We start from the raw sequence: 13414 nt of genomic DNA, 5'->3' as shown, positions 1-13414 counted from the left end.
GTTGGAGGCAAATATGCCCAACCATATATCACCACCTGATTGGCTGTCTGGAAGTCCCAATCTGAATATGTTGGCCTCACAGACTTCGGGCATGAGTAAAGGCAAAAGAGAGAGACGTTTTGAACATTGAGCTGCTATCTGCACGTTACACATGTGGTTTGTATGCTGAAAGCTGAAAATGATTTATTAATAACTTAAAGGTTTAAATACTGTTACAGCTTGAACTGTTCAAGCTGTAACAGTACTTATGGTTACATCAGGTATAGTCAGTGCATTCATTTGCAGAGAAGCATGATAGTTACCATATGTTTAGTGAGGCTATCGTCACTAACATCAAGTAAAATAATGGTTACAAAAAGTTTGAAGCTAGAAATCTTGGAGAATCATTCCATGTAACATATAAGGAATGCAGAGAACCAGCATGGATTCAGATTCAGGTCTCCAGTCCTCATCCTTCTTGTGTTACTAATACCTATTTGAAAGTCAAATGAAAGGAGAGGGATGGACTGGCTATTTGGGACTAAGCCGACTAAACTGCATTCTATACTGGCTGAAACTAAATTATGATAAAGAATAATCAGATATTATATTGACTAGTCTCCTTGTTACACAAGGCTCTGACTATCAGAGAACCACGAAAAATATTCAGTGTTTCTGAAAGGAGCCAGGAATATGTCTTGGGTAAGAGTCCTTTCTTCAGGGAATTAGTGAACTGTCTATCTGAAGAATGCAGCGATAGAGCTATCTGCTAATTACTGATGTATTCTTATTTTAAAATTTCTTTTCTTCCAATTGTTTCTGCCTTTCCAGTTCTATCTCTATACTGATTTTACCAATGATGTCACTGCATTCTATGCTACTGTGCTGATTTGATATGAACCAGCTTCTCTCTTTATACAGGCTGTTTAACTTTTTCCTTTTGAAGGAAGAATGTTCCTTTTCTCATTCATTCAATCATGTTTTGTTTTACCATTTCTCTACTATTCCTTTACTACTCTTTGAACACTGAAGATACATATGAGGGGTTGTTACCAGATTAATGTGGAGAAGAGAGGGCAGCAAGGGTAGAACTAGAGACCATCCACGGAAGCTGTACAAGGAGGATGTAAGCAGGGGCGTGAGAAGCAGGTTCTTTGCATGGAGAGCGATTGGTGAGTGGAATACATTCTTGAAAGTGTGGTGAGTGCATAAACATAGTTTATGCACTCACCACATCTCTAGCAATTCATGATGTGACAGTAGCTATAAAGTCCTCCTTGGACAAGTGTAATTTTAGTGTTCAGCATCCAAGAAATTGAGCTTCCTCTTCTACTCAAAGAGTACTTATTTCATGAGCAACTGATAACACGCTACAAATCACAGTTCTTCTAGAGGTATTTCGGAAGAGTCTCTGAAGATGGTGCTCTCAACGAGAAGGCAATCAGACTAACAACTCTTTACTGATTCTCTTCACTTCTAATAAACAGATACTCAAGTCCTGTATTTTCTACCAATACTGCAAGGTACAATGTTCATGTGTGTACTATAATCATATCTAAAGCATTTAGTAACATTCTTCTTAAAAACTGAACATCTCTACTGCAATCAATCACTAACTTTGAGTCCACAGCAGTAACTATTAATACTCTCTGCTTGCTGCAGTCTTGTGGAATTGGTTACCAGCAATACTTCTCATCAACTAATACCTAAAATCATGCAAGAAACTTCCATATAACTTCCTTTTGCAGGTTGGACTGCTATAAAAAAAAACTAATTTCAAGAAATTGCTGGTATGAACAAATGCCATCTGATTAACACTTGAGAATTCCATGGCCAAAACATGGAATTCTCAACATGTTATAAACATGTTATAGTTACTATATCTAAAATCATGAATTAAATTCATAAACACTGATCCCATGATAATGCAGTACTATAAAAGAACTACCTCATCATTAATTCCATTACTCTCAAAAAGTTTTGACAGATTTTTTTTTTTAAATTCCATTCCATTCCATTCTGTATATTGACTGAATCTACTGTAATGGCATATGGCTATTAAAAGTTATTCATAGCAAAAGAAACAATTAATGACAATAATATGATATAAAGAAGTTACATCAGCTCAGGTGATACTCATTACTTTTGTAATATTTCCTTGATATTATTAGTCCAATTTCACTTTTTTATGAAAAACATAAAAACAAACTGTCAATGAATATAATACATGTTTTATCATTATTAGGAACTTAATAGTATTAATAACCTGAAATGCTTAAGAAGACTGATTTATCACATATATATGCCAAGAATAGCAATGCTACTTACAAATCATAATTACTATTACATATAAAAATAATAATTACGATGTCCATAATCATTATTCCAAAACCAACCCCACAATTCAAAAACTTCACACTTCAACATAAGAAAAAATGATATTTTCCATTAAATAAGGAAATCCTATACAATAAAACCATACCACTCACTTTGAGTGTAAAGGTCCTGGACTATACTTTGAATCATCTGGACAAGTTTCTCCTTCACCTCCTAATGAAGATGGCTGCCTAAATAAATAATAAATAAAATGATATTATATAAAAATATAAATGTAAAATATATTATCTACTCTCTATATATATAAAAAGATAAGCCAAAATTTGAAACGTTTTTATAACACGTTTTTTGTCTCCGGTTTACCAGCCCAGAACTCGGGGGGTTGGGCACCATAGGCGCTAAGGGGGAAGAGTCCCCCTAGTATAAAATAATAAGAAGAAATAAAATACAGTAGGCATGTGTAGTCCCATTGAAGTAGCATTTGCATCCTTAGTGCTAGGCCATCCAAAGAAAGCCATTCTCGGTACGAATCTAGTCACCAACTAGAGGAACTGTTTCTAACCCTTTCCTTTAACTGGTTCCTGAATTAGTCGATCTCGGACAAGGGGATTTTTTCTGCTGGAAACTAGAATTTTTCATCCTGTAACCTCAAGAAAATTGACCATAGAGCCCATACTAATTCAGACAAATAACAAACTGTATTAGGTTGGAAACCACGAGATGGTGGCATTTGTCTCTATTGGATGCATTTTATAATTAGTGAAAGTCTTGAGCCAACTATCTCTGATTGGCTATCAGTGGAGAATGAACTGCACCTCTCAGTCTCCAAAAGTTAAATAGGGCTAAAATGGCCTCACCTATTCCCTACAGCAGCGCTTCCCAAACTATGGGCCACGGCCCCCTTGGGGGCTGTAGGTTTTGTTGAGGGAGGGGCCGTGAAATAATGAAAACAAATTTAAAATGTTTTAAGACTAAGTAGATTTTTTTTATTTTAAAAGAAACGTATTTAACTCTTATTATTTATTATTTCTTTTTTGTTATTTTTTATATTTTAATGGAAAAATTCACACGTTGGTGTTGGTTCACAAACTTTGCTTCCTGCGTATTTTGGCGCTTAATAAATATTAGTAAATATTGCTTATTCATATGTTTCATTTCAAAGCAGTGGTTAATTGTATTTACTTCGAATGCTCTCCAGGGAAGCTCCAAACCTTCCTGTCCATCGCATATTCTTAATCAGGTACTGTTGATATTGACTTTATATACATATCAAAACTCGTTTTATATTATCACTGTCATCCGAGCTAGTTTTCTATTACCAATAAAAGTTTCGCATATACTTCACACTTGAAAAAAATGCTTAAACAAGTTCATGTGGGGAGATAGTAACTTGCTTGCAGTGGTAAACAACACCCTCCCTAACAGCCACTATACTGCAGAGGCAATAAAAACAAGTACTTTTATTATGCCAGTGAATAAGGTATGAGGAGTCTGTGTAATATATTTCTCAAGAAATAGTGCAATTAGAGACAACTGGGATAAAAACACTAATTAATGAATCACACGTCCCCTCATACAGAAACTATGCTGTATAGACGGAAACAAAACCATATGTTGCATGGGCAAACACAGTATCTAACTAAAAACTATTGTTGTTAATTAGATGTGTGCGAGTTCGATTTCCCAAGGCAGCAATAAAATTCAACCGAACATGTTAAAATTCGTAAAAGTGTTAAAACTAAGTAATATATATATATATATAATGAATGTTATGGCAGTTTCACTTATGGAATTCGGTTTTAACACTTTACCAGAACAGCCCGCATCGTCTTCAGAACCAAACGGTAAGAGGCAAAAAATGTAATATATGCATTTGATTTTTGCAATATTCGCTGTGTATGTTTTGTATTGAATATAAATACAATAAATATTATTATAATATATCTCTCTATTACGATTTTTTTCCGAGGGGGGTGAAATATTTTAATTTTTGCAAAGGGGGCCCTGACATCCAGAAGTTTGGGAAGCACTGCCCTACAGGGAATAAATGGCATTAGCAGAGCAAATTGAAGTGCAAACATTTTAACTCAAAATGTTAGTGTAATTATTAGCATTTAACAACATTAATGATTACAATGAAGTGTAATGATTGCACCGATAATAAAATCGCAAACAACTTAAGATAACTGATGTTTAATTGGAAAGAAACAAAAAATTACATATTAATTGTGAAATTTTATTTATTATGAATTTTTTCTACCATCATGCTGTCATTGCTTGTTTCATTTATTGATCTTTCAAATTAATTACTTCACATATCCAGAATATAAATCCTTTTATGTCACCTTTACCATCTGGTTCCTTTTACAATACTCTTTTCTCAATTTCTCAGCTTTTATCAATAGCCTCAGAATATTTTTCTGCCTTCCCAATATTTATTTACTATGATCTTAAAGTTTTCCCATAACTTGTTTAGCTTTTTACATGGTGCTTTCTTACATTTTTTTCTCTCAGTGCAAACCGAGAGGAGACCTCCACATAGCCTTTAAAGGAATGTGGAGAACCGACCAGGGCTTCTGACTTAATGTCCAATCCTCACCTTCTCGTGGTGCACCCTGTTGGGTATCTATTTTGATACTGAACGAACGAGGATGGGCTGGCAATTTGAGATTTAGCCGAACAAATTGTATTATTATTGGTTAAACCAAAATAAAAAATGATGGTACAACATGACAAAATTTCATGCCGCCTGGGGCGTCGCCCGGTTAAACAAGGCCCCCGTTGTTTTCGCCAGGGAACCAGGGCGAACAGCGAAAAGTCAGCTACTGGAACAAATCTGAAAACAAACCCCAACTCTACATCACCAGAGTTAAAGATCGGCACTATCAATGTAAGAAGCCTGAATGGCAAAGAAATGGAGCTAGCTGAGGAATTAGATAAGTACCAGATCGACATACTAGGGGTGACTGAAACAAAAAAGACCAAAACTGGTGAGATCTTTCTGAGCAATAAATACAAAATGTTATATTCAGGCAATGACAATCAAAGAAAAGAAGGAGTAGCCATAGTATTCAACACAAAATACAAGGCTAATCTTCTTGAATGGCAGTCAGTCTCAAGTAGAGTAATATGGGCAAATATGAGAATGGGGAGCTGGACAATGAGACTTATTTGTGCCTATGGTCCCACAGAAGGTTCTACTAAGGTAGAAGTGGAGGAATTTTTTGATGCTTTAGAAAAAGCAACTGACACAATGAAAAAGGAAAAGTTGGTCCTTGTTGGGGATCTAAATAGCAGAGTAGGAAATGATTGTGAGACATACAAAAATATATTGGGAAAATTTGGAGAAAAGAGCAAAGCTAATAATAATGGCAAATATCTGTTGGATTTCTGCTCAGGACATGGACTCGTTATTACTAACACCATGTTCCAACATAAAAATGTGCACAAATTCACATGAAGAGAAGAGGCTAGGAATAAGAAAAGTCTCTTTTGACTATGTTATTGTTGATAGTGATGTTTTCTCCCTGGTGCAGGACACCAGAGTGTACAGAGGATTTGAAATTGGAAGTGATCACTATCTAGTCTTGAGCAGGATAAAATTGAATTTCATATTGAAAAGAATAACATGTAATAAAGTATTAAAGCGAATAAAAGTTGAGCAGTTCTCAGATGTGAACTGTAGACTAAAATATAGAAAGATTATTGAAAAGAAAATGAAAGAGTTTGAGAACAGGAATCAAACCTTGGAGATTCAGTGGCAAACTCTGAAGAAAACATTGATTAATTCTGCCAGAGAGGCATGTGGTGAGGTTGTGTGCAAAGGATAGAAAAATCAGAACTCCTTGGTGGACACAGGAAGTTAAAGAGGCAGTGAAGGAAAAGAAGAAGAAAGCATATCAAAAGTTCCTGGCAAATAAGTCAGCTTTTACTCTTATAGAATACAGAGACAAATGTAAGAAAGCTAAACAGTGTGTAAAACTGGCTAAACAAAAGTCATGGGAGGGGTGAACAGATGGCATCAATGGCAATATCATATTAAAAATGAGGATATTAGGAAAGAACTTGACATTGTCAGCTTCCAGGAATGCATTAGCAGAGCTAATCTCAGGTGGTATGGTCACTTAAATAGAATGGGAGAGGAAAGATTAGCAAAACAAGTGTTCTCTGCCAGGTTGGCAGGAAAACGACCCAGAGGAAGACCAAGATATAGGTGGATTGATACGGTACAAAGTGCCTTAGACGACAGAAATATAAGATCTGATAATGTTGGAGTCTTGACAAGTAACAGACTGATTTGGAGGAAAATTGTAGATAGGAAGTTAATAATGATGTAATTTTTTCATGTAGTACTGTCATATCCTGTACACCCCTTGAGGGTACATGGCAGGAATTTGATGATGTGCACATGCTTGCTTCCTTGCAAGAATTTTCTGATATTCATCCTTCTTTACCTGCCTCATTAACTTCAGAAGTTCACACAAGGTTCTAATTTTTCTATTCTTGAAGAAAACCTCACCACATACCTCTCATGCCAAATAATCAACATTTTCTTCTACTAAACCTACAAGCTTTGGTTCTTATTTTCAAATACTTTCTTGAATATTTGCGTATTTGAGTCTATAGTTCACCTCTCAAAGGTGCTCGACTTTGGTTAGTTTTAAAACTTTCTTACACACTTTTTCTTTTCAATATGATATTCAACTTCATCCTGTGCAAAACTAAATAGTGATCAATTCAGATTTCAAATCCTCTGTATACTCATGTTCTAAACCAGCATAAAGATATCACTATCAACAACTGGCATAGTCAATGTGAATTTTCTTATTCTTTGCATCTTCTCTACATGTGAAATTGTGCACCTTTATGTTGGAATACGATTAGAAAGAACTTGTCCATGTCCTGAACAAAAATCCAGCATTATTATAGCCCTATAATGATGCTTAATTTTATTATTATTAGCTTTGTTGTTTTCTCAAAATTTTCCCAAAAACATTTCGATATACCTGGTAAACATTTCCTACTCTGTTCAGATCTCCAATGAAGACCAACTTTCCTTTTGTATGTGTCAGTTGCCTTCTCTAATGCCACAAAAAATTCCTCCACTCCTTCCTGAGTAGAGCATTCTGTGGAACCTTAGGCACAAATAAGAATGTACACAAATGCAAGATGTATCAGGTAGAAGGGTGAGAAGTTTTTGGCATTGGTAAGCTTGACTTGGCCAAAAATGATAGGCCTCAGTGAGACCTGGTTGATTGAAAATGATATAGAGGGATAGAATGTAAAAGGTATTGTACGAGGGACATCCAGAAAGTATGTTCCGTTTTTAAATATTTTCACTGAATATGACATCAAGAACAAACATGCGATAGCAATGGTGCACATACTTGCTGAGTTTGTTGATTCGTTAGCAAGGCGTTGGTGCCATTTTCAGACATTCCCACGGTGTGTACGCTTCTTGGTGTGTGTTTATAATGTCTAAGGAAATCAAATCACCTGCCGCATGTGAAATTAGGTCAGTTATCTGTTTCTTGAATGCAAGGAACATTAAAGCAACTGAAATTCATTGGCAAATTATTGAAGTTTATGGAGAACACGCATGAGTGATTGCGTGTTCAGCCAGCATAATACAACAACTTCTTGCCACCTTCGACTGGGAACAATTCCATCATTCCCCATATAGTCCTGACCTCACACCAAGTGACTTTCACCTGTTCAAACATCTGAAATCTTTCCTTGGTGGCCAGCAGTTTCAAGAAGCAGTCAACATGTGGTTTGTATCACAGGCGGCACCTTCTACGATGAAGGTATACAACTCATGGTGCCCCATTATAAGTGCCTGAACAATGGTGGAAATTATGTAGAAAAGTAGTGAAAGATGTCTACTTTATTTCCAATAAAGTTTTTTTTTTGTAAGTATATTTTTGTTTCTCTGACAGCCCATCGGTACTTACTTTCTGGACGTCCCTTGTATTTTCAAGGAGGACAGAAAGAACAAGACAGGAGATGGGGTATTGCTGATGATAGCTGCAGAATTACAACCAACAAAATGAGAAGTTAAAGAGGATTTTAAGTCTGAGGGAGGTGGTTCATCTGAGGCTGTCTGATGTGATAGGAAAATACGCTGTTGTATGCTACTATAGACCAGGGGGTCCATAGGAAGATGTAGATGCCATGTATCGGCAGATTAGCAAACAATGAACAAACATGCTGAATGATTATTATGGGAGACTTTAACTATGGGAACATCGACTGGAGGGAGAAAACAGGCATGGAAAGATGGAAGTGGGATTTATACAGTTGCTAAGGGATAATTACATGAAACAACATGTTATAGAGGGGACAAGGGGTTTGAGAGTGGTAGATCTGATAATAGCATCAGAAGATATATCCATAACCAAGGTAGACACTCTACCTCGAATTGGGGGGAGTAACCATGAGGTCTTGTTCTGGGAAGTTTCCAAACAACAGAGTTCTCTGTCAAGAAAAGGTTTATGTTCGACTATAAAGCAGGTGATTATGAGAGATTCAGGAGTCATCTTGGAACAGTGTCACGGCTTGAGAAGCTACAAGGAAAGAATGTCAGTAGTGCATGACAAGTGGTCAGAGATTGCTTGAGAATAGTAGTATTAGACTGCATACCCAAGGTCAAGAGGATAAACCAAGCTGGAATTAAGTGGATGAGTAGGGATATAAAGCAAGAGAGTCAAAGAAAAAAAAATTTGGAGGAAATAAAGAAAAAAGTGGTTAAGATAGTACCATTGCATTAAGATGGGTCCAAGATAGAGGTAGCAAACTACAGACCAATTAATATATCAGGAGTGGTTGTTAAAGTATTGGAAAAGTTGATAAAAGGTAAAATACAACAGTGAGTGGATAGGGATGTGATACTCTATAGTAGGCAGCATGGCTTTGTAAAGGGTAGGTCCTGTGTCAGTAATTTATTTGCATTTTATAATAAATGTGTCAGCAGAATTGGATACCAAGGCATTTGAAAGAATACCACATGGAAAATTATCACAAAAACTGGAGCAAATGGGAACGGATATGAGGAGAGACACCAAAGAGTAGTGTATGGTGGAATGGAATCTAGGAGAATGATAGTGACTAGTGGAGTACCTTAGAGTTTGGTACTAAGGCCACTACTCTTTAATTTGTATATCAATGACATAGGGAAAGATTTAAGATGGGATATTCAGTTGTTTGCTGATGATGCAAAACTGGGAAGAGTAACAGTTGATAAAGGTGATGTAGATATCCTGCATTATGATTTAATTGTGCAGGATAATTATTATTTTTGTTTGACACCTCCAAGGAGTCCAAAGACTCATCAAGGGAGGGCACCTACTCTACAACTCTCCATCTTCACCACTTAATCCACCAACTACAGTGAAGTGCCACTACCATCATTACCTACACCAACACCATCTACTGCCCACCACCACTAGTATTTTTTATCTGTAAATCATGTGGTTCTGAAGGCCAATTTGTCTGTATGCAGGATGAGAAACCCAAGTTTCTGGAAGGGAAAAAAAAGGAAGCCCTGCTACCTCCATATGAGATTGGCTAATTCACCTTCTATTGAAAAAACCTGCCTCCACAATACCTCTTCCAGATTTGTTAAACCTTTTATTCACCCATTTGGAATAAATACATTAACAATGTGATGCTGTTAAATATCTCTGTCAGTGCCCAAGCAGCATTTATCTCCTTCCTGCTTAACTCCTCATTTCATACTACAGCTCTGAGCTGTCTCCTAAGCTTCTCATAATCACTAGCCTTGTGGTTCCAATATATCCTTTCATCACAAAATCTTCACATAGCTGACTGTCACCAATATGATCACCTCATTTATGTCATTCTTGCCAACTGGGTGTAAATATGACATCAAACTCAAAATCACATTTTCCAATGAAATGATTAGATCATACCTCTCAATCCTTGCTTGCCCTCACTTTATGTACTACCTAAGATAGCTGTCTCTCAAGAACTGAAGATATTCATTTTCCTTATACCCAAAAGTATCTTTTCATTCCAATCTATATTAGCATAATAAAATCACTCAAAATGATCACTCTTGTTCACTAACTCAAGTTACTTATACATTTCTTCATCACCACCCTCCACATTCCATGGCTTATTAGCAACAGCTGACTAAATATCTTTCTATCAACCTCACACCATGCTGCCTCTAAATCACTGCCACTATTTTTCTCTTCCATCTCCACTTTATGCAGATGTAATTCCCCTGTTATCCTCAGCAGCATGCCCCCACCTCCCTTCTTTATCATTAACATTATTAATACCAGACCTCCATGGAATCAAAAGACTGTCACACACAAATCTCATCAAACTCTGCATTAAATTCATTCAATGTGTCTGCAACCACAAAGTCAATGTCAGGCAATACATTCCACCCACCACCAACTATACATAGAGCCTGCTCCTCATCCCCTGCTCATACGGCCTCCAGAGATGGCCTACCATTCCATCCCCCCCCCCCGGCTTAATGAAAAATTTACTCTACATCAACCTGGCAACAACTCCTACCAACCAACCCTTATGTCCCAATCATGTCCCCTCTTCTCCTACTATTCAAGAAGTTTTGCACACTGCATTCTTCTCATTTGTCTTCAATTATGAAGAACAAGTTCTTTAAAAAACTTCATCAAAAAAATATTTATATTACACTAAAACCATAGCCATCCCATGCATTCAAGGATTATCAAAAAAATCAACAGAATCTTACGCCACTATAATCTCAATGCCACCTTTAAACACCTACAAAATTAAAAAAACATATTCAACTCTTCTAAGGATCCTCTCCTCCCATTGGCACATCCTGGAGTTTATTGCATCTACTGCACCTGTAACTTACTGTAACTGCATTAAATTCATTCAATGTGTCTGCAACCACAAAGTCAATGTCAGGCAATACATTCAACCCACCACCAACTTTTGCAGAATTGGTGAAACTGGACTTACAATCCCTATAAGGAAAAAAGAACAATATAACAATTTTGGTGAAGCAGGCCCCCTCAGATCACGCTCTCAACACCTTACACCAAATTGATTGGAAAAGTACCCGCTCTCTACATTATACAAAAACCTGGTATGAAAGAAAATTTAAAGAAGCCTGTGAAATTCTGATTAACCATCCTAATATCAACAATAATGGCGGCATGAAAATTCGAAGAATCTAGATGGCACATATTCAGCCTACTTAATACTTAGTATCTAGCATACTTTAGGACTTTAAGCAACCTTCAGCTAGTATTGGAAACTATTCCATACCAATTGGTTGAAATTTATATATATAATAATGTTTTTAATATATATATATATATATATATATATATATATATATATATAAACATGTTGCTCTCCAGCCCAATGTAACTTTGTAACCAATAGATAATAATAATAGGAATCTAGCGTTGATGTAGTCAAGTTTTTTTTTTTAGTTTTTTTTTCACCAGAAGTCAGGTCAATAATTGTTGTAAAGGTTGGTCAGTAACTTTAGCAAACCATGTAGATTGTAGTGCAGCTTGTTTCTCTGTATGTAGTGTATATGCTCCAGAAGATGACCTTGATATGAAGGTCGAAATGTCGAGTGTTGATTTTGGTTTATATTAAACTAAAGTTTTACTCAAACACTGTAGTTGTCTCCATAATTTTCGAAAATGTATTCTGATCACCGTATAAGCCTAAAAGAAAGGATAACATGCCTATTCTCTAACCAACAGGTCGCAGATTCGAATCCTGCTGCAGGCATGGATGTTTGTGAGTCCTACTTTGTGTACTGCTATAACCTTTGATATGGAACAGTATGACCTTTGCTGTCCTTGCACCATTAAAAAATCTATAAACCATAAGTCAAAATTTCCCCCACCAAGTATATCGCATCATTGCTTACCAAATTTCAGAACCTCACAACACTGATCTGATAGTTCAACTCACTTGCCCACTCAAACAATCCAGTCAAGTCCTCTAACCACAACATCTGTTTGACTCATCATTCTCCAGAGTTTTGCATCATCTGCAAACAACTGCATATTTCCAGTTAAATCTGCCTCAATATCGTTAACATACAAGTTAAACAACAATGGTTCCAAAACATGCATTTGTAGCAAACCATTGGTCACTTTCCTCTTTTGAGATACTACACTCCACACACAACTTGCTAATACCTATCTTACAGCCAGTCACTGATTCAATTCACTAATCTGGTATCCCTTCCCATTTGTTCTGATCTAATTAAACTTGCTGTGTGACAATCTATCAGACGCCTTTGCAAACACCAACTTTGCTACTGTATAAGCATCTCCCTTTTCCCATGCATTCATCACCTTGTTATAGTATATAAGTAAATTGGAAAAACATGACCTTCCTTTAACAAACCCATGCTAACAATCACAGAAAAAACATACTGTTATCACCTACTTCTGTATCCTAGCTCTCACCATTCCACAACACAAAGGCCTATAATTTGTAGCTTCAGTCTTACTACCTTTGTGAAGTGGAATAATTTTACCTTTGTTACACTCCTTTGGAAGATTTGTGTTGTTGCAAGACAAAATTGTACTTAGGGAAATGCAATTTTGTCTTACAGTTGGTCATGAAGTGATCACCTGAATATGAAGTTGTCTATGAGAAAAGGATATATGTGGGACTACAAGGAGAATGATTATGAAAAGCTTAGGAGACAGCTTGGAGCTATATCAATGAATGAATGAGCAGTTAAGGAGATAAATGCTACTTGGTCACAAAATCTGGAATACGGTACTGTGGAGGCAGCACAAGAATAATGGTAATAATCAGCTGCATGAGGAGTATTAGGAGCAGGCCAGGAATATGACTCTATAAGGAAAACAAAACTGCAATGTGAGAAGAAATTAGCAAATCAGATGAAAAAATCCTAGGGCGTTTTTTTTTTTTTTGATAAGTTGAAGGAAGAATGATTATGGCAAGATGTTGTTACTGGATGAAAATAGTAGACTGGTAACTGCCATAGAGGACATAATCGAGATACTGAGTGAGCAGTTCATCAGAATGTTTCATTCTCGTTAGTGTGGAATCATAAAAAACTCAATTGTGG

General features: G+C 36.4%; 1 protein-coding gene across 1 annotated transcript in view; it reads right to left on the bottom strand.

The window, feature by feature from the left end:
* The window catches only part of LOC150103039 (putative pyridoxal-dependent decarboxylase domain-containing protein 2), a 468473-nt gene that overhangs the window by 395809 nt on the left and 59250 nt on the right, over positions 1-13414 (bottom strand). Inside the window, exon 3 of the mRNA XM_090397610.1 lies at positions 2469-2546. Within this exon, the coding sequence (XP_090253736.1) occupies positions 2469-2546 (78 nt within the window). The remainder of the gene's footprint in view (positions 1-2468; positions 2547-13414) is intronic.

This window comes from Typopeltis vanoorti, chromosome 9 (genome assembly GCF_054136105.1).
Source record: "Typopeltis vanoorti isolate ZY-2024b chromosome 9, IOZ_Tvanoo_1.0, whole genome shotgun sequence".
NCBI lineage: Eukaryota > Metazoa > Arthropoda > Arachnida > Uropygi > Thelyphonidae > Typopeltis > Typopeltis vanoorti.
Note: the sequence above shows the minus strand (reverse complement) of the source record. Positions and strands in the feature narration are given on the sequence as shown.